Source organism: Rhamphochromis longiceps, linkage group LG9, assembly GCF_057381845.1.
Source record: "Rhamphochromis longiceps isolate RC_006_pf linkage group LG9, R_longiceps_female_GT1.1, whole genome shotgun sequence".
Lineage (NCBI taxonomy): Eukaryota > Metazoa > Chordata > Actinopteri > Cichliformes > Cichlidae > Rhamphochromis > Rhamphochromis longiceps.
Window position 1 is genome coordinate 10,390,599 of NC_140565.1, and position 21,186 is coordinate 10,411,784.

General features: G+C 40.8%; 2 protein-coding genes and 1 pseudogene across 3 annotated transcripts in view; 1 reads left to right on the plus strand and 2 right to left on the minus strand.

Annotated features, from left to right (window-relative positions):
• Positions 1-4,228: 4,228 nt before the first annotated feature.
• LOC146661684 (DIS3-like exonuclease 1) overlaps positions 4,229-21,186 on the plus strand; it is a 39,811-nt gene continuing 22,853 nt past the window's right edge. Inside the window, exons 1-8 of the mRNA XM_085418241.1 lie at positions 4,229-4,298; positions 4,399-4,520; positions 4,614-4,766; positions 11,420-11,470; positions 15,279-15,490; positions 17,261-17,389; positions 18,892-19,013; positions 20,444-20,611. Coding sequence (XP_085274367.1) covers positions 15,466-15,490; positions 17,261-17,389; positions 18,892-19,013; positions 20,444-20,611 — 444 coding nt within the window. The 5' untranslated portion in view covers positions 4,229-4,298; positions 4,399-4,520; positions 4,614-4,766; positions 11,420-11,470; positions 15,279-15,465. The remainder of the gene's footprint in view (positions 4,299-4,398; positions 4,521-4,613; positions 4,767-11,419; positions 11,471-15,278; positions 15,491-17,260; positions 17,390-18,891; positions 19,014-20,443; positions 20,612-21,186) is intronic.
• Positions 4,773-10,596, minus strand: LOC146661685 (serine/threonine-protein kinase pim-1-like; annotated as a pseudogene). Its single transcript, XR_014913247.1, has 8 exons — positions 9,522-10,596; positions 8,876-9,118; positions 8,589-8,741; positions 8,373-8,467; positions 8,188-8,235; positions 7,866-8,084; positions 6,412-6,849; positions 4,773-6,322 (listed from the first exon to the last, which is right to left on the minus strand). The product of XR_014913247.1 is annotated as a serine/threonine-protein kinase pim-1-like (transcript).
• On the minus strand, positions 12,995-15,404 carry LOC146661686 (serine/threonine-protein kinase pim-2-like). The gene is made up of 4 exons (XM_085419492.1): positions 15,225-15,404; positions 14,029-14,209; positions 13,772-13,942; positions 12,995-13,086 (listed from the first exon to the last, which is right to left on the minus strand). The coding sequence occupies exons 1-4, from the start codon at positions 15,402-15,404 to the stop codon at positions 12,995-12,997; spliced, it is 624 nt and encodes a 207-aa protein (XP_085275618.1).

Here is a 21,186-nt window from a genome sequence, read left to right on the forward strand (position 1 = left end):
AACCGCCAAAAAATACAAGAGCAGAAGAAGAAGAAGCCGAGTTCCCGCTTTATGGCGTTTTTCTCTCCGATTATTGTCAAGACTGATTTAACACTTAAAGGTAAGTATCGAGCTAATATTAATCCGAGTCTAGTTAATCTTGAGTTTAGCTCCTGAATGAGGCTTTCTGTTGCTCTCCTCGGTGTCTCTTCTCAAGTTTTTGTGAACAAGTTGGAAAAAAAAATCTGACTAAATTGACTCAAGCTGCTTTAAACTAATTCACAGAAAGATATCAGCAAAAGGTTGTGAAACACAGAGAAGAAAAGAATTTTATTAGAAGAAAGCTTTTAAATGAGCTCATTGTAATCAGAGTTTGTGTTGTTTTATTAGTCTGTTATTAAGGCTACTTAGCATCTCTGTGGCACCTGCACAGCTTATGAATGCAGCTTGCTAGCTAAGCTAGCTAGCGCCACCCTTCTTCCATATAAGGTCACTTCCGGCTCCAAAAGACCCAACATGTTGGCGGTAAAAGTGCTATAATGAAATACATTTATGAGAAATGTAAAAATAAATGTGTTCCAGGCTAAAACACAGCTGCCTTTATCAGCGCAAAGTTGTGATGAGGCTTACTCAGATGATGGCTCAGATTTCTACACCCACTCGGATATACAGATGAAATCAAGACAAGTACATCAATACAAAAATTCACAGGATTGTTCAAAAAATAATAAATAATAAATAATAATAAATAATAAATACTTTGTTGTTACACTTTCTCTTACCGTACACTACTAAATCTCCATTTGCACTATTTGCCTATTTGCACTACTCTGCCTGGTTTACACTCAATGTCACTTACCCATTATATTGTATATTGTATAGCTTTCTTGTTATATGTAAAATTGTATTTATTTAAATTTTTACTTTTTAATTATTTTACTTGCATTTTTAATCACTTTTATATTTAAATATATTTAAATGTTCATTTGCTATTTATCTAGGGATTGAGAGTAACGCAATTTCTATTCTCTGTATGTCCTGTACATGTGGCAGAATCGACAAATAAAGTTGACTTTGACTTTGAGATATATATATATATATATATATATATATATATATATATATATATATATATATATATATATATATATATTTATAGTATAGCCAATATATTTAATTATTACTGTTTAAAACACTAATATGTGACATGTATTAGTAGTGATGTTGTGCTGAGGGTTAAAATGCCTTTTTGTGTTTTGGTAACTACAAAATGACAATAAACCATTAATATATGTCTATGCTGTGCTCGTATTTATTTTACCCTGCTCAAATTCAATTTATGATGCATTTTATTTTGAAAGATTTAAAATGGTTTTTTAAAGAACCACTCAAAAAAGGTTCTTTAAAATGGTTCTTTTAAAGAACCATTTGAAGAACCTTTTTAAAAATGGTTCTTTGAAAAACCATTAAAGGTGCCCCAAAGAACCATTTCTTGATGGTTCTTTGGGGCACCTTTAATGGTTCTTCAATGAACCACTGAAAGAAATGGTTCTTCAAAGAACCATTGTTTGAAAGGTTCTTTGTGGCACCAAAAAAGGTTCTTCTATGGCATCAGTCTAAAGAACCACTTTTGGTTCCAGTTGGCACCTTTATTTTTCTGAGTGTGGAAAGGATGTGCAAGCTATGGGACAAAGTTGCTGAGACTAGGTTAAAAAGAGGTGAGGATCAGTGAGCAGGAGTGTGGCTTTGTGCTGAAAAGAGCACAACAGATTGTTTGGAGAGAAGGTGAAGGAAAGTCAGCTGAAGCAAGACAGTTTGTGGAGTTTGTGTTGGACTGTATGTTATGCTGGGAGCCTGGGGATTAGTGCACTTTGATTCCAAGTTAATACTAACTAGTGTTTCTCACTGGTTTTTGGGTGGTGGAGTAAAAGGGATTGGTTGGTGGCTGTTTCTAATGTTAGCCTTTTCTTGGTTTTCTTACAGGCAGGGTAAAGACATGGTGATGAATGAGTGTGTGGGCCGTCTGCTGAGGACCAAGAGCTCAGGACAGTCAGACGGGGGTGTCGCAGCAGGAGTCACCGTGCTCGACAACCCTCTGCTGTCCTGAGATGTCAGACTCCTGCCTGCACATACAAACCACACTGAAGTCAAAGTTCCACCTGCACCTCCACCTGTTCTTGCAACAGCATGAAAACTGACAGAGGTGAGACAGAAGAAAAGTTCTTGTCTATTTTTTTTTTTTTTTTTACTAAGTTAAGCAATTAAGTTAAGAAGAGTGATTAAATAAATAGTTTCTTGCATTTTTGATTTAATGATTGTGTTTAGGATTATTTCAGAAACATGTTTAGAGGATCTTTGTAAGCCTGTATTTACTTTAAAAGAAGGGAAGCACTTCTTCATCCTACAGAAAAGGTGACACATTACAGATGAGTTCATAAAAAGTGTCTCTGTCACTCTTTCAAGGCTCTGTCACTTTTTCTTTTGTACTGGAACAGCATGTTAAAGTAGGCCTAGGCTGCCATCTTGTGGCAGTGTGTTGTTACTACAACATATGAAATTGTGTTTCTATTGGAAATATAATTCAGCACCACTGAGCCGCTCTCTCAGTTACAAACTGAACCTGTTTTGTAGACGTATAAATCACTAAGTACAGTGAAGCTTTTGGTTTTGTAAAAGTGTTTCTTATTCTAAATGCATGTTGATTTTTATCAGGGTGAAGAGCAGTTAGCAGTGCATTCATGGACATCTTTAAACTATTAATTGAAGAATCTTTGGTGATGATGGCATGAACTAGAAGCGTGAGCTCCAGGTGAGACTGCACAGAACAACAAGTGTCCTTAAACTGCATCAACTGATGACGTCTTACAATTTTATTCCACTGTGTGTTTTTATCATTGAATGTTTCTGTCTTTGTGTACATGTAACGCAGACACTAAAGCTGAGCCAGAACTTCATGCTGAAGAGAAGGATTCTTTTAAAATGCATGGGGGAGCAAGCGAGTCAGATACCAAGGGCACAAAGATGAAGCAGGTCTGATCGGAAACCGTTTATTTCCAGGCCAGGGAGCACAAATAAAAACACCCTTAAAAGGTTCCCTCCTGCTCAACGGCGTCACTCCCTACGGAGAGAAGATCTACATGACCTTATCTGCGTATCTGGAGGTCAGCCGCTGCTCCGCCGTGTTGTACCTGTTTGTACGTGTTTTTAAGTCTCTTGATGTCATCGTGTCTAACACACACCCTTTATCTCCTCTCTGCAGCTGGACCATTGCATCCAGCCTGCCATTATCACCAAAGACATCTGCACGGTCTTTTACTCCCGAGACGCCAAGATTTCCCCACCCCGTTCTCTCAAGAACCTCTTTGGGACTGGATACTCCAAAACTGCTGACTGGTAAATCTGGGCTGCTGCACTGTGGCCATCTCTGTTTCACAATCAAAGATATCTGCCCTGTTAATAAGTTTCCTTGTTCAAAACTTCTGCTTCATTATAGCAACCGAGTGACTGGGATCTACGAGCTGAGCTTGTGTAAGATGTCTGACACTGGAAGCCCAGGTGAGCGGCCATGAAACATGTTTAAAGAACGGCAGCTGTTTTATCATAATTCTGTGGAGAGCTTCATCCTAATGAGGGCTCATGTCCTGAGCAGGGATGCAGAGGAGGAGGAGGAAGGTCCTGGACACATCAGTGGCTTATGTGCGTGGAGAGGAGAACCTGGCCGGCTGGAGGCCCAGAGGAGATAGCCTCATCCTAGAGCACCAGTGGGAGCTGGAGAAGATGGAGCAGCTGCAGGAGGTGGGGCCTTAAAAGATTCATAAAGAAATAAATCTGTTTAATATCGTAGAGGGAAAAATGACTTTTCAACTCAAAGACCAAAGTGCTATTCTAAAAAGTTTTTTCTTAGAGTACAGACGTTACATGACTAACCTCCCCTCTTCTCCCCACCTCACATTCGCCCCCATCTGTCGTCCAGGTGGAAAAGACCCGTCACCTTCTGGGAGAGGCGGCTCCCGTGGGAACAGCTCCCACCACCAAGTCCCTGAGTGAGTCTCTGTCCCCCAGCGTGAGCTCCAGCACTCTGTCCACGTCCACCTCCGTCTCCTCGCAGATCTCCAGCACCACCTTTGAAAGCGTGAGAAGGAGCTGGCCACCAAGGTGAGAAAAACGTGGGCTTAGTGGGCGTTCTTGTTGCTGCCTTCTTCCTTCTCTGCTCGGAGCTGATCGGTCTTGTTCCTGTTGTGTTGTAGTGCCTGCGCCTTCTGACACACACCTTCAATACTGAATACAAGCAGCTGGTGAACAGCATCAGTGACTGCAAGGTGAGAAATAATACAAAGAAATAAAAAAATAGCCTTTCTGTGTCACATCAGGGAGTTCCTATATTGACGTCTACCTCATCCTGCTGTTGTTTCACTTCAGCTTTCTCTCATCTCACCGATCGGACGTGATCCATCCGTGACGAGCTTCAGCAGTGCCACCCTCACCCCTTCCTCTACCTGCCCCTCTCTCTCGGACTCGCGCTGTGGCTCCATGGGCCAGAAGTAAACACATTTTTAGGAACATTGACCTCGATCTGCAAACGGTTATTGACAGGTTATCCATTTGATTCTAACTTGGTGTGATTTGTGTTAAAGGACCCCTGAGAACAGCTCACGTGCCTCCAGTCCCTCCTGCTCAGACTGTGAAAACTTCCCGATGGTTCCCACTCTGGAGACCTCCTACCTTGCGCGGGCTGCAAAGAACGAGTTCCTGAACTTGGTGCCTGATATTGAAGAAATGCGACCAGGGTGAGTAATGCCATATTAACCCAAATACTGTCACTATGACATGTGTCTCACAGACCAAATGTAAGTCGACACTCATGTTCTCTAGTTCAAGCAGAAATGATGTGGATCGATTCAAATTCCTGAGCCTGGATGATTTCAGCTGGAAACAAACCAACTCTGCTTCTTCCTCAGATAATTCAATTCAATTTTATTTATATAGCGCCAAATCACAACAAAAGTCGCCTCAAGGCGCTTCATAGATACAGAGAAAAACCCAACAATCATATGACCCCCTATGAGCAAGCACTTTGGCGACAGTGGGAAGGAAAAACTCCCTTTTAACTGGAAGAAACCTCCAGCAGAACCAGGCTCAGGGAGGGGCGGGACCATCTTCTGCGACCGGTTGGGGTGAGAGAAGGAAGCAACGGTTAGAGCACCATTTAAGCACCCGCACAGTTTCAAAAGTACCGGTATCGGATAAAACCTAAACGATACCCATCCCTAAACAGAGTATAGATAAGGAATCTCTCAAATACTTCATAAAATGAGCATGTAGAAAGTGATCTAGCATTCTGAATGTTCACAATGACTCTCAGAGAGAGACCTGCTTCATTTTAAATCAGCCACTCGTGTGCCACGCCCAGAGTGCTGACCATTTGGGATGTGGAAGAAAAAAATCACGCCAAGTCAATGTTCAAAGGCAATGGTCATGGCCAGTAGTGGAACAGAAAAGCTAGTTCTGCCATCAATGGCCTGATGGGCCAGTATGGGATCTATAAAAATGAGAGACAGCTACTCCTCCCTCACCCCACTCAGTATCACTGGTATGAGGTTGAGAAGGGGAAAATGCATACAGGTCAATGCTGAACACATGAGAAGCTACTTTAAGGCATATCACCCAATTTGTAATATTGCTAAACATTTCTTAAGGCAGACGAGTCATGCTGGCTGGGTCAGTGTCATTTTTGTTGTAATTGATGTCTGGTTTGTTCTGTTCCCTAGTGATGGGTAGGGATGGGTACCAGTATCCGGTGTTCTGACATAATCCTTGAAATAGTAATAACACAGTATCCTCAGCAAAGATGAATTAAACAAGTTTTATTTTAATGGAAGTTTACTTCAAGTCTTCAGATTTTTACTGTCTTTTATTTGATTACTTTAAAGTATATGATTACATTAGAGTAATTAAATAAAGACAGTTTTGATGGAGCTCCTGAGCCAGCCCAAGCTCTCTATGAAGATGAGGAAAAACTCCCCTGGGGGGGCCAGACTGACGGGAAGAAACCTCGGGAAAGCCCATTCAAAGAGAGATCCCCTTTCCTGGGATGGCTGGGGGGGGTTACAGGAATTCCAAAACACTGAAATTTAAAGTGGGCCAATTAAAAAAAATTATTTCCTGAAAAAAAGAAAGGTAATTCATACATCACACATAAATGATAACGTCTGAATTGTGTGTGTGTGTGTTTGTGTGTGTGTGTGATAGGCTTATCTCAGCCAAGTGTGATGCTGTAGCTCCTCCAGCGTCGGCCGCGTCTCCGGGACTTTGGTTAAACACGCGTCCAAGAAATCCCGGCAGTCTGGAAAGAAAGGAAAGAGAAAAAACATGAAGATGATAGTTCCAGTGGTCCAAGCCATCAGTCAGTCTTGAAGTGTGACGTTTTCTTACTTTTGGACAGATGTCTTTTGAATTTCAGGCGCTTTTTGAGGAAGCTCGTGGTGTTAAAGTCCCCGGCATGAAGCGCTTCGTACAGAACCACTCCCATTTGCCATACCGTGGTGGGTCCACACCTGTAGCAACTGCGCCCGTACCACTCGGGAGGGGAGTAAATTTCTGTACCTAATAAACAGACACAATTGCAATTTCTTCTAAAACAAAAGGCGAAAATTGTGACATCTGTGAAGAGCAAGAGCAGAATATGTTACCATAGAAGACGCGGTACTGCGACTGCTCCTTAACAAAGCAGCTCAGTCCAAAGTCGATGATACGAACACGCGGTACATCTGAGCCGGTCTCAATTAGAATGTTCTCACTCTTGATGTCCCGGTGAAAGATGTGTTTATCCTCCAGGTGCTTCGCAGCATCAACCAGCTGCTTCAGAATGACCTGGAAATAGAGCAGGGCGATATGACCAAAAATATTTATCACGATATACATTTGAAAAGTTGCGATAACGATATAACTGACGATATAACTGACACTAGACAAAATACTTTACAACGCCACAACTTTATTAGTGCAAAAAACCCCATAAATGTATTTTCACTTAAACAAGCAGCTGTTTTTTTTATGTGCATTAAAGTTATATAAAAATGTAACAGTGCAAATGCAAATTCCTCGCTGACAGTTTAACCAAAAGGCATTTCCAGTGGAAATTGGCCGACATATCCTCAGCATAACCATGTAAAATATCCACAAAGCTTAAAAAGAGGTTATACACACACAATACGGTAATATCACGTTGAGGTGCAGTACGTATCACTCCGCGAGGCGCCTGCCTACGATAGCCGTAATGCTCCGACAATCCATCGAGCGGTGCGGCTTTGTAGCTTAGCAAAGTCGCCGTGTACATAAAATCGTTTTGAGGTCAGTAAACACAACCAGAATTCATACATAAGGCACACGGGATTATAAGGGGCACTGTCGAGTTTCAGAAAAATCAAAGGATTGATTTTAAGTGTGCCGTATTTTCCAAACAACACGGTAATAACGGCGGCCCGCTAGCATGCGCTACCAAAAATCGTGCTTTGTTGTGTATCTGACGGACGAAAGCTAAACCAGTTCCACACCACTAAAGTTGCAGCATTTTTACAAACCAGTTCTGGTTCATCCGTTTCATTCAACGATCCACTTTTGCTCTTCTCTTTCTGCGTCACCGCCATCTGCGTATGTAAACATAGGCACTGCGCATGCGCGTTTTACCTATTCTAGCGCGATATTTCATTTTCCTATCGTTGCCCAAAATTACACCGGTATTACCGTGAATGGTATGATATAGCCCAGCCCTACCTGGAAACGATGAAAAAGACAATAATCAATCAATGGGTTAATGTTTCTCTAATACTCTGTGCTTTGATTGAATGATGTACAGTCTAAGACTCTTCTAAGGCAAGTCAACTTGCCTTGGCCTTGTCCTCTGGCAAAAATCCTCCATTTTCTTCTATGTATTTATCCAGGTCCACAGCGGGGACAGGTCTCTCCATCACCAGGATCAGCTCTCTGCCAAAGTCAAACCACTCCAACAGAGACACTGGGGCTGATGTTTCCACTGATCCATCTGCTTCAGCTGCAAGCTTCAGCATGATGGCAACTTCCACTGACACATTCTTCCCGTTATCATCCTGAAATATTTCAACAAAGTGGATGATGAGGCACAGACGTTCCACAGGTGAACGCTGCATGCAATCCACTAATGTAAAAACAATTCAAGTCTTGCACATTTACCTTCACTTTGCAGTACACTTTCCCCTTTGGGATGTGTTTGATGGCCACCTAAAAGACACAGGGCATTGATGAGCATTTCCTCAGTATGACATCATTAAAGGTGTAAAACAGCATACATCTCAGCTTACGATATTATCCCTTATCTGCATTACTGCCTGTCTTACTACCACCATCTGAACACTTACTGGTAAATGATCCTTTATGCGGTAGCCAGCAAACACTGCTCCACAGCCTCCTTCTCCAAGCCGGTGCTCCTCCACGTATCTTGCTTGGAAGTCACCTAAACAGACAAACACAAATTGGGTTTTACTACAGCTGTCACACAAATTACTCTCTGCTGTACCCTAAATGTTCATTTTGCTCTTCACCTGAATATAAAAGCTAAGCTGCTTGCTACTTACGTTTCTGTTCAGCCACTGACTTTTTGGCAACGGTTTTGGTTTTGTCCTGGTCCACGTTCTTTTTCTTAGGTGGGTCCCTGGTGTCTCCCGCAGCTTTCCTTTTGCCAGCCTTTTTGTTTTTACTGCAGCTCTCTGAAATCTCTATGCTGCAGTCTGCAGATGTGGAAAACACCAAAAGCACATCAGCTTATTAGATAATAGACACAAATATCTCCCAAACACTAATATCTTCAAACTAGCAACCAGATGTACACTTAATCTACCCCTCACTCAACTAATTAGCCTACCTTTACCAGTGTCCAACCAGGAAGATGCCTGCCCCTTGTCACCGCTCACATGCTCAAGAAGTTTACGCTTTTTTGCTGTATTGGTTGTCCCCGCTTCATCTTGTTGGACCTTTCGCTTGACTCCCCCGACCACATGAGCATCTGAGCTGGTGGAAGGACCAGCCTGCTCAGTGACCCTCCTTCTTTTTATGGGGGTCGTTTTTTCAGGACTGGCCTTTCTTTTAGCCATCCTGCTCTTACAATCTATAAACAACAACAACACATTAGTGAAAAAGAGCGCTCGACATCAGGACTAGAAGGATTTTGATGTCATTGAATTTTAAATTAGTATTGCTTACAATATAATAACAAGTTTATCCTTTTGATAAAAAACACACCAACACCATACTAGGTCTACTAAGTCTAGATACTGATGACACTTGTTGCTCTGTTTTCACTGCTCAGTCCAAGAATAAACTTGTCACATTATTTTACCAAAAGACAAAGTGCCCCAGTAACCTTTCTTTGATTAGACATGTTGCACTCAGGTTAGTTTCAATCAAAACCAGGATTTAAATCCTCTAAAAATGAATCATTTTATACACAGAGCCTCAACATTGTTAGAAATGTACATTCTGTTATTTAGGGGATTTTATTTTTTACTTACTTTGATCTCCTGGATCTTTCTTATCTGCCTCAGTCGTAACTTTTCTTGTTTCCTTTTTCATCTTAATTTTTAAAATAGAAAATGTCACCTTAATGAGTGAATAGTCCTTCAAATGTCTGGATGCTTGACTTTTCTAACTAAGCTGTATAAGTCAGTTCTGTAAGTGAGCTTTAAAAGTAAACTCCGGAGTCTATGGCAACACAACATTAGAACCTTGCCTTTTAGTGACATCACTAAAAGGCAGTGTCCCAAGTAGTTTAAAGAAAAACACTCTGGCATTTCATATAATTCAGTAATTTCACATTAAACTTTCTTTCATTATCCTTTCATTATTTGTTTAAAGACTTGATGTGTGGATGCTACTATGAAGACTTCTAGTTGAGCAAACACTAATAAACACTGACTAGTTTATCTGAGATAAAATATAACACTTTTTTATTAAGTCAGTGTTAACTCTGTTTTTTTCTGTTAGGATCATTCAATAGTATCAGAAGAGAAAAGAAAAGTATGTTTTGTTTTGTTTTTTTTCTTCAAGATCTGTTCACATGTACTTAGCAAGAGTGAGTACACAGCGTTAAAAAATGGTACTTAGTGTAGTGAGGAAGGCGAAAAGCAAAGAGAGCATATGAAGGTAATATTGAAGAAGGCGCAGTTTTGAAGTGGTGAAAGGCAAAGGCATGAGTGCAAGCGTAATAAAAGGTAATAGGAGAGATGTCGAGCAGGCGGAGGACTTGGCTGGAGCAGGAAAAGGCAAAAGGGGAAACGCGAGTGCACGTCTGAAACTTCTTCACTGTCAGTGAATCCTAATTCTTAAGACTAACTAAGAAGAATAAATCTATGTATGAATGTCGTTTTGAGCACATCTCCTCTTTCTACTGATCAATTCTTCCACCTAGTGGATAGATGATAGTATTGCAGCTTGTCTCGTCACCTGTTGTGTGTTTTGTGTGCTCCAGAACCTGCGTCCTGTTGGAGTACTGTACGTAAAACACACAAACACTGGAGTGAACACAGCTGCTGAACATCTCTATATTCATAACTTCTTCCTGTTATCTCATATCTGTCTCCCTTCATCTGTGTAGGAACGGTGTACAGATGTATGAGTATGTCACTCCTGCTCCTCCACCTAACACCTCCACTCCAAACTAAGTTTGCTCGGCTGCTTTGGTTCACTGATCTGCAAGTATCTGTCATTTGTTTGCAGATGTCTGCAGGAATTATTGTAATGATCCATTAATGGTGCCTGATTTCATTCAGTTTTACAGCTTGTCTCGTGTTTTTGAACTGCTTCCCTCACAGTTGTACACAGTGCTAACATGTGCTCTTACTCTGTGTTTTATTCCTGAAGAAAAAGAAAGTGCCCAGCCCAGCAGGATGAAGATGGGCCATACGTCAAGAAGCCGCCAAATGCCTTCATGCTCTATCTCAAAGAGCAGAGGCCAAAGGTCATTGCTGAACTCAACATCCCTGGAAATGCAGCCGTAAATGCAGTGGTGGGACAGAGAGTAAGTGTGTAACTCTACGTCTATTGCAGCATAACTAAGGGAGGATTCAGGGTCACCTGGTCCAGCCCTAACTATATGCTTTAGCAAAAAGGAAAGTTTTAAGCCTAATCTTAAAAGTAGAGATAGTGTCTGTCTCCTGAATCCAAACTGGAAGCTGGTTCCACAGAAGAGGGGCCTGAAAACTGAAGGCTCTCCCTCCCATTCTACTTTTAAATACTCTAGGAACAACAAGTAGGCCTGCAGAGCGAGAGCGAAGTGCTCTAATAGGGTGATATGGTACTACAAGGTCATTAAGATAAGATGGGGCCTGATTATTTAAGACCTTGTATGTGAGGAGCAGGATTTTGAATTCAATTCTGGATTTAACAGGAGAAATCTGCTCTCTCTTTCTAGTCCCTGTCAGGACTCTTGCTGCAGCATTTTGGATCAGCTGAAGGCTTTTCAGTGAGTTTTTTGGACATCCTGATAATAATGAATTACAGTCGTCCAGCCTGGAAGTAATAAATGGTAAATGCCCTGTATTTATATAGCGCTTTACTAGTCCCTAAGGACCCCAAAGCGCTTTACATATCCAGTCATCCACCCATTCACACACACATTCACACAATAAATGCATGAACTAGTTTTTCAGCGTCACTCTGAGACAGGATATTTCTAATTTTAGAGATGTTGCGCAAATGGAAGAACGCAGTCTTACATATTTGTTTAATATGTGCGTTGAAGGACATGTCCTGGTCAAAAATGACTCCAAGGTTCCTCACAGCGTTACTGGAGGCCAAGGTAATGCCATCCAGAGTAAGAATCTGGTTAGATACCATATTTCTAAACTTTTCAGGGCCGAGTACAATAACCTCAGTTTGATCTGAATTAAGAAGCAGAAAGTTAGCGGCCATCCAGGTCTTTACGTCTTTAAGACATTCCTGCAGTGTAACTCATTGGTGTGTGTTATCTGGCTTCATGGACAGATAGAGCTGGGTGTCATCTGCATAGCAGTGAAAATTTATGCTATGTCTTCTAATGATGCTGCCTAGGGGAAACATGTATAATGTAAACAGAATTGGTCCTAGCACTGAACCCTGTGGAACTCCATAATTAACCTCAGTGTGTGAAGAGGACTCTCCATTTACATGCACAAATTGGAGTCTATTAGATAGATATGTCACAAACCAAACTGTACACTGGTAAACTGTTACAATAAAAAAGACCGTAATTTTCTTTACTCTTCTTTATTTATGTAACTTTTGTTTTCACTGGCAATTTAGTGTTAGGTTAGGACAAAAAACAAATTAGGAAGGTTAAAGACAGAACATTACTAGATTGTGGTTTTAATTAAAATGTAGCCTTTGACAATGCTGAACACATGAGAAGCTACTTTAAGGCATATCACCCAATTTGTAATATTGCTAAACATTTCTTAAGGCAGACAAGTTATGCTGGCTGGGTCAGTGTCATTTTTGTTGTAATTGATGTCTGGTTTGTTCTGTTCCCTAGTGATGGGTAGGGATGGGTACCAGTATCCGGTGTTCTGACATAATCCTTGAAATAGTAATAACACAGTATCCTCATCAAAGATGAATTAAACAAGTTTTATTTTAATGGAAGTTTACTTCAAGTCTTCAGATTTTTACTGTCTTTTATTTGATTACTTTAAAGTATATGATTACATTAGAGTAATTAAATAAAGACAGTTTTGATGGAGCTCCTGAGCCAGCCCAAGCTCTCTATGAAGACGAGGAAAAACTCCCCTGGGGGGGCCAGACTGACGGGAAGAAACCTCGGGAAAGCCCATTCAAAGAGAGATCCCCTTTCCTGGGATGGCTGGGGGGGGTTACAGGAATTCCAAAACACTGAAATTTAAAGTGGGCCAATTAAAAAAAATTATTTCCTGAAAAAAAGAAAGGTAATTCATACATCACACATAAATGATAACGTCTGAATTGTGTGTGTTTGTGTGTGTGTGTGATAGGCTTATCTCAGCCAAGTGTGATGCTGTAGCTCCTCCAGCGTCGGCCGCGTCTCCGGGACTTTGGTTAAACACGCGTCCAAGAAATCCCGGCAGTCTGGAAAGAAAGGAAAGAGAAAAAACATGAAGATGATAGTTCCAGTGGTCCAAGCCATCAGTCAGTCTTAAGATAAGATAAGATAGAACTTTATTAATCCCTCGGGTGGGTTCCTCTGGGAAATTCGATTTCCAAAAAAGCACAGCACCGACAGAAGTTACAGAGTTATACACACACACATATATATAAATACAGAGACAATATAAATAAAATATACGAAGGGGATAAATAGAATAAATAGGAATAAAAATAAAAATACAAGTGAATTGCACATTTCAAGTATTGAGTCTATTGCACCGTTGACTATTTACAAAAGTATTGCACAAGGTATTGTACAGTGAGGTGAAGAGGCACTACAGCTTAGTTGTTCCCCCCTCCTTTGTCCTCCTGTTTCCCCTCCCTCTCCCCTCCAGAGAGGAGTTAAACAGTCTGATGGCGTGTGGGACAAAGGAGTTTTTAAGTCTGTTAGTTCTTGTCTTTGGGAGAAGCAACCTGTCACTGAACAGACTCTTCTGGTTGTTAATGGCCGTGTGCAGAGGATGCCCAGCATTGTCCATAATGTCCATCAGTTTCTTTAATGTCCTTTTCTCTGCCACTGTCACCAGAGTGTCCAGCTTCATGCCGACCACAGAGCTAGCCCTCCTGATCAGTTTCTCCAGCCTGGAGAAGTGTGACGTTTTCTTACTTTTGGACAGATGTCTTTTGAATTTCAGGCGCTTTTTGAGGAAGCTCGTGGTGTTAAAGTCCCCGGCATGAAGCGCTTCGTACAGAACCACTCCCATTTGCCATACCGTGGTGGGTCCACACCTGTAGCAACTGCGCCCGTACCACTCGGGAGGGGAGTAAATTTCTGTACCTAATAAACAGACACAATTGCAATTTCTTCTAAAACAAAAGGCGAAAATTGTGACATCTGTGAAGAGCAAGAGCAGAATATGTTACCATAGAAGACGCGGTACTGCGACTGCTCCTTAACAAAGCAGCTCAGTCCAAAGTCGATGATACGAACACGCGGTACATCTGAGCCGGTCTCAATTAGAATGTTCTCACTCTTGATGTCCCGGTGAAAGATGTGTTTATCCTCCAGGTGCTTCGCAGCATCAACCAGCTGCTTCAGAATGACCTGGAAATAGAGCAGGGCGATATGACCAAAAATATTTATCACGATATACATTTGAAAAGTTGTGATAACGATATAACTGACGATATAACTGACACTAGACAAAATACTTTACAACGCCACAACTTTATTAGTGCAAAAAACCCCATAAATGTATTTTCACTTAAACAAGCAGCTGTTTTTTTATGTGCATTAAAGTTATATAAAAATGTAACAGTGCAAATGCAAATTCCTCGCTGACAGTTTAACCAAAAGGCATTTCCAGTGGAAATTGGCCGACATATCCTCAGCATAACCATGTAAAATATCCACAAAGCTTAAAAAGAGGTTATACACACACAATACGGTAATATCACGTTGAGGTGCAGTACGTATCACTCCGCGAGGCGCCTGCCTACGATAGCCGTAATGCTCCGACAATCCATCGAGCGGTGCGGCTTTGTAGCTTAGCAAAGTCGCCGTGTACATAAAATCGTTTTGAGGTCAGTAAACACAACCAGAATTCATACATAAGGCACACGGGATTATAAGGGGCACTGTCGAGTTTCAGAAAAATCAAAGGATTGATTTTAAGTGTGCCGTATTTTCCAAACAACACGGTAATAACGACGGCCCGCTAGCATGCGCTACCAAAAATCGTGCTTTGTTGTGTATCTGACGGACGAAAGCTAAACCAGTTCCACACCACTAAAGTTGCAGCATTTTTACAAACCAGTTCTGGTTCATCCGTTTCATTCAACGATCCACTTTTGCTCTTCTCTTTCTGCGTCACCGCCATCTGCGTATGTAAACATAGGCACTGCGCATGCGCGTTTTACCTATTCTAGCGCGATATTTCATTTTCCTATCGTTGCCCAAAATTACACCGGTATTACCGTGAATGGTATGATATAGCCCAGCCCTACCTGGAAACGATGAAAAAGACAATAATCAATCAATGGGTTAATGTTTCTCTAATACTCTGTGCTTTGATTGAATGATGTACAGTCTAAGACTCTTCTAAGGCAAGTCAACTTGCCTTGGCCTTGTCCTCTGGCAAAAATCCTCCATTTTCTTCTATGTATTTATCCAGGTCCACAGCGGGGACAGGTCTCTCCATCACCAGGATCAGCTCTCTGCCAAAGTCAAACCACTCCAACAGAGACACTGGGGCTGATGTTTCCACTGATCCATCTGCTTCAGCTGCAAGCTTCAGCATGATGGCAACTTCCACTGACACATTCTTCCCGTTATCATCCTGAAATATTTCAACAAAGTGGATGATGAGGCACAGACGTTCCACAGGTGAACGCTGCATGCAATCCACTAATGTAAAAACAATTCAAGTCTTGCACATTTACCTTCACTTTGCAGTACACTTTCCCCTTTGGGATGTGTTTGATGGCCACCTAAAAGACACAGGGCATTGATGAGCATTTCCTCAGTATGACATCATTAAAGGTGTAAAACAGCATACATCTCAGCTTACGATATTATCCCTTATCTGCATTACTGCCTGTCTTACTACCACCATCTGAACACTTACTGGTAAATGATCCTTTATGCGGTAGCCAGCAAACACTGCTCCACAGCCTCCTTCTCCAAGCCGGTGCTCCTCCACGTATCTTGCTTGGAAGTCACCTAAACAGACAAACACAAATTGGGTTTTACTACAGCTGTCACACAAATTACTCTCTGCTGTACCCTAAATGTTCATTTTGCTCTTCACCTGAATATAAGTACCTGGGTATGTGTCAGCCAGTCTTACAGGACTAACACAACCATTCACACTCGCATTTCTGCATTCACACCTATGGGCAATTTAGTGTTTCCAATTAACCTGTCACCACTAACTGCATGTCTTAAAATGCAGTTAGTGGTGATGTCATTAAAATGAATGCAACTTGTCTGCGTTGTTAACTATCCCCAAACACGGCACCTGCTTCCTGAAATGCTCAGAGTAGCTCATCTGCAACCAGTAACCAGCCGTGCTCAAAGTCTTTTAAACGACTTTCCTCCCCATTCTGATGCTCTGTTTGAAATGTTGAGTTGCATTCATAATCAAGCTGTTAGCTGTGTGCCCAGCTTAACCTAGCTACACATGTCTGTAGACATTGACCAGGGGTCAGCCTCATTATATCCGAGCTCTGCTGACAAAGCTGAAAGAGACGCAGCCTGTGACTTGAAATATGTGTCCAGCATAAACATGCAGGAGCGCTTTGGACAAACTTGATGAGCACTGTAAATAAGAAGTCCCACGTGAACTCGGGTTTCAGTCCAGTTTATTCCTGATTTGTGCTCACACAGCCATTTTAGAGTGTTGCATCATTAATGTGATGAGGCTTCACTTTGATAGCGTTAGGTGGACATCTGGTGAAACATACAGAGTTGTCATACTGAATCACTACTTACTGTTTTCCATTGAATTTAACGTACACAGCAAAGAGAAAAAAGCTTCATCGTGGACTCTCTTTGCAGTTTCACTTTGCAGAATCGCTGAATTTTCTATACATCATCTATATTAACTCAACTAGTGATCGGGGCATTTGTAGGCCTTTATTTCTTATTTCATCTGTTTGATCAGTACAAGTGTTCATTTTTAGTGTGAAACAGCTACTACATGTACTCTGAAATGTGCCACGTTAAAGTTAGTGCAGTATAGTGTTCACACATAGTCAACATGTTTCAGAAAAAAGCAATCTGCTGCTTTAGTTCACCAACTGGGCTTTTATTGTGAAACTCAAAGGATAACAAAGCCAGGTGTCATCCTCTTTCAATAATTTCAGATCAGGATCTTATGTTTAGGTCTAATGCATATTATCTGACAGACAAGTCTTTGTTTTATTTTGATTTTTACAAACAAGAGTGAATTTAAAAAATGAGCCAAAATGAACAAAGGAACATAAATTATGTTAGGAAAAGTCAACATACGTTGGTCTATTTTTTCTCCCTCGTGCTTCAGGGTTAACGTTCTCCTAACATCCCCACCATTCTCCCAAACTAATGAGAGGCTTTCTTGAGTGTAATTTATGATTTTATTGAATGTACTTGTTTTTGTAATGTGCGTTTGTGCAGATATTACAAGCGGCTGCAAACCCTTGTCAAAGACCCTCGACACGACTGCGTGCTGTTTGCCAATGAATTTCAGAAGTACTCTTACTGTCCACGAGAGAAGGGCGAGAGCCAGGAAAAATGGCAGACCAGGTCAGTGCTCATTATTTACCACACTCACTGAAGTGTACAGTCAAGTTGCTGCAGCACATGTAGCATAGAAATAGAGTCTATAGAGTCTTTTCCTTTCTCATTTTTTCCTCTTTGTCATGTTTTTTCTTCTACTTATACTTCTTTGACTTCATTTTGTTTTTCTGGGTCAAAGTGTGACGTTACATGTTTCACTAGGTGAAATTTGTAAATCTCATTAATTATAATGGAGATTATGCTAATAAAACATATTCAGTTCTTCAGTAAAGATGAAATACTTGCACCATGGGAAGTCCCCAATCTTGCCTATTGCAGCGTAACTAAGGGAGGATTCAGGGTCACTCAATCCAGCCCTAACTATAAATCAAAAAGGAAAGTTTTAATCCTAATCTTAATAGTGAGAGGGCGTCAGTCTCCCGTGTGCAAATAGGAAGCTGGTTCTACAAAAAAGGGCATGAAGGCTGATGCTCTGCCTCCCATTCTACTTTTGTAAACCCCACAAATAAGCCCGCAGCCTGAGAGTAAAGTGGGTGTGTAAAAGGGGTTTGATTATTCAAGACTTTTCTGTGTAAGAAGATTTTAAATTAAATTCTGGATTTAACAGGGAAGCCAGTATGGGAGAAATATGTTCTTTTGTTCTTGGACTGGATTAACTGAAGGTTTTTCAAATGATGCTTTTAGGACATCCTGATAATCATCCAATCACACAAAATGTCTTTGACTGCACCTGCTGACTACTTCTGCTAAGCAACTCTTGAAAGGAAATTGTGTTTCTAAAAATGTTAAGTCTCTGGGTTTAAAAAATATTTTGTGAAAGTGACATAAATGTATAGTTCACACGTGTGCAAAATTCATCTGGGAGATTTAAAAATGTAAACATTACATTTGAACTTTCTTTCAAATTGTGCAACAGGCCAGCGGTGCAGATGCATATGGCACTTAGAGCACACGTACTGGCTAAGATGTCAATCGAGCATTCATAGTGTTTTGTCCCAATAGGGGTTCAATGGGTAAAGGGGTCATTTTAACATTTTCAAAAATGTTTTTCCTCCACTTCAGGTAGAAAACAAGTGCAGGAACAAAGAAGTCAGGAGGACTTGTGAATGGCAGCTTAAAAGTGATTAATATTTATACCAGTTTAATAGAGAAAAGCACCAAAAGGATTTAATGAGTGTTTTTAATAATAGAGACTTGGTTGTAATGTTAATCACGATCTGACAAACTTTTATGTTGTGCCAACAAATGAAGCTAGAAGTGCAGTGTGTTCTCATGAAATGTGTTTATTATATAGATAAGGCACTCAATTATTTATTTTTTATATTCTTTCTGTGGAAGCACCATTTGAATTACAAGTAGTGTGAAATCATAACTTCCACCTACAAAACAGCAAAAACTTAGTGGGATATGTTAAAGATTATTGCTTTAGCGGGCAATTTGCTTTCATGCATCTTATGCTAAACTTGTGAGTTCATTTAATGTGTGTGTGTGTGTGTGTGTGTACTCAGCTGCAGTGTGGTACTACAACCACCTGGCAGGAATGATGAATATAGTGATGATCACTGAGGATCCTGAGGCCGTAGCTCAGTTCAGCAGCCTGACGTCTGGAGTGTACGTCATCTCCGTCCAGGTATATGAAATACCTTTATAATACCATCTACTCTATATCGGCTTCTTATATGTAGCCACCTTACAGGGATTTATCATCATGCATTTAGAGAAACACGTGGTTTGAACACCTAAAACTGAAAGTCAGCTCTTTGTGTTAAAGTCGTTGTGTTGGAGCCTATATGATGGAACAGTTGGTTGGTCTGTATTATTTCACTAATCTTCAGTGGGACTATTGTAGCATGTAGCAGGCATGGGTTTTTGAAACACTTACATTTTTGGCAGCAGTATTAGAACAGTCTCACTTAGAAGTGAAATTGGTGGTTGTTGTCAAACTTTCGGTCATTACACATGATTTCTTGGTTAAGTGACAAAATGTAAATATATGTGGCATTTAGTCTGTTTACATACGGAGAGCTGCACTTCGTTTTTCAATTCATGTCAGCCTAGCAAGCATGCTGTGGTTGTATAAAACACAGTGACAATGAGTCAGAAAACTATTAAACTAGTATGTAAATGAGAATTTCGCTAAAGGTGAAGGTCACAGCCTTGTTTGTAATTGCACTGATTGATCCGAGCTCTGTCAGAAAAAAACAGTTACACTTTTTACCTATTTGTCGATACACTGGTATCGCCATTTAAAATGGTCAATAAATGACAGTTAAAGTAAAGAAGAGAGGTTAGAAACAGCCTTTAGCCATGTTATGGGTATTGATATTATATGTTTGGCTTCACAGGTACTCTGCATCTTCCCTCTTGGCAACGTGTTTGGAACGCCGCAAACACGAGTCGGTCAGAGTAAACTCATTGCTCAATAAGGACTGATATCAAGTCTGATGTTTATTTAAAGGAAAAAGAGCAGTACATGCTAGTAGCCGTGAAATTAATATTACATCGCTTTCTATTGTGATACATTTTTGATACATTGCTGCCAGATTTGTATATTTTTATCCAAACATACGTACCCGGGTATTTTTGAAAACGCAGATTTTTCTATGTGTTTGCGCCTTTCGTCCACACGTAAACGGCGTTTTCGGTCACTGAAAACAGAGATTTTCAACCAGAATTGGTAGAATTCATTTAAATTGGTTGGTTTCCTAAAACGGTCGTGGCGTTTAAGCACGGTCCAACAATTAACAACAGGGTTGAGGTTGTTGCTTTGGGAAGCCCATTCCAAAAACTCGCTTTATTTATTCTGAAACCAGTTCTTATATCTATTTAACTATTATTGTAATACTAATACTGAGGACGTCTAACTGTATCAAAAGGTTTAAGCATCTGGCTGTTGATTTGAGGTGAATTTGAAAGATTTTACTCTATTTCTCTTTCTCGAACCTGATAAGGTTAAGTGGAAGAGGATCCAAAACTTAGGCCCTTGAAGGGATGTTACTGGAGCTAAGAAGGCCAACTGAAGTAATTTATTTCTTGACCTGTGTGTTTTTCCTTTGCCAGGATTATTTGCAAAGCTTCTGGTCAGATCTGCAGGCAGCCCATGAACTGTTTAGCTCCATTTCTCAGGCACAACAAGAGACAGAGGGCGACGATGGGGAGAAAGAGTTTCCCGAACATCTTCCCGCTGAAGTCCTGGAGGCTGGTATAAAGTCTGAACGTTACATTCAGGTAAAAATGTACCAACCTGTTGTTGGGTCTAACGCTCAAACCCCGCTGACTCAGCGCTTTCTTTTACTTGCTGCAAGGGGAGAAGGTCTTCATCTGATCTTAGCCCAACTCCAGCCTTCCCTCAAAGCCCTTTTATTAACTTCAGTGGTCACACAAACATCAACATTAATGATGCGACAGATAAGACACGCACATGTGAACGTGTGTCTCTGCAAGAGTGAACATGTGATGTGTGTGTATGTGAATGTGTCTCTGTGAGCATGTGATGTGATCAGTGATGTGTGTGTGTAGAAAACAGAGGTGAGCATTCATGCTAAAGATCTGATCATCTTGTGCAATGACAAACATATTGATCCACAATTCTCTAACTCCTGTTTTAAGTATACCGGATCTCTCTTTAAAACACGAGTTTAAAACAACTGCAGGAACAACGTTTAAATATTTTAGTAGCTTTAAGCCTGTTCATTTTTCAGAGAAACTGCAGGTACCTTTAATACATATACTAATCTATACTAACGAAATACACTGATGAGTGTAGGGAGTGTGCTGAGGAGGTAGGAGTATTTGAGGGGCTG

Bases quoted from the DNA above. Each gene is read 5' to 3' on its own strand.
- LOC146661686 (XM_085419492.1), bottom strand. From the start codon at position 15,404: ATGCTGAAGCTTGCAGCTGAAGCAGATGGATCAGTGGAAACATCAGCC. The intron at 13,943-14,028 runs GTAACATATTCT...TCTGTTTATTAG, and splicing joins GCAGTACCGCGTCTTCTATG to GTACAGAAATTTACTCCCCT. The intron at 13,087-13,771 runs GTAAGAAAACGT...CTTTCTTTCCAG, and splicing joins CAAAAGACATCTGTCCAAAA to ACTGCCGGGATTTCTTGGAC.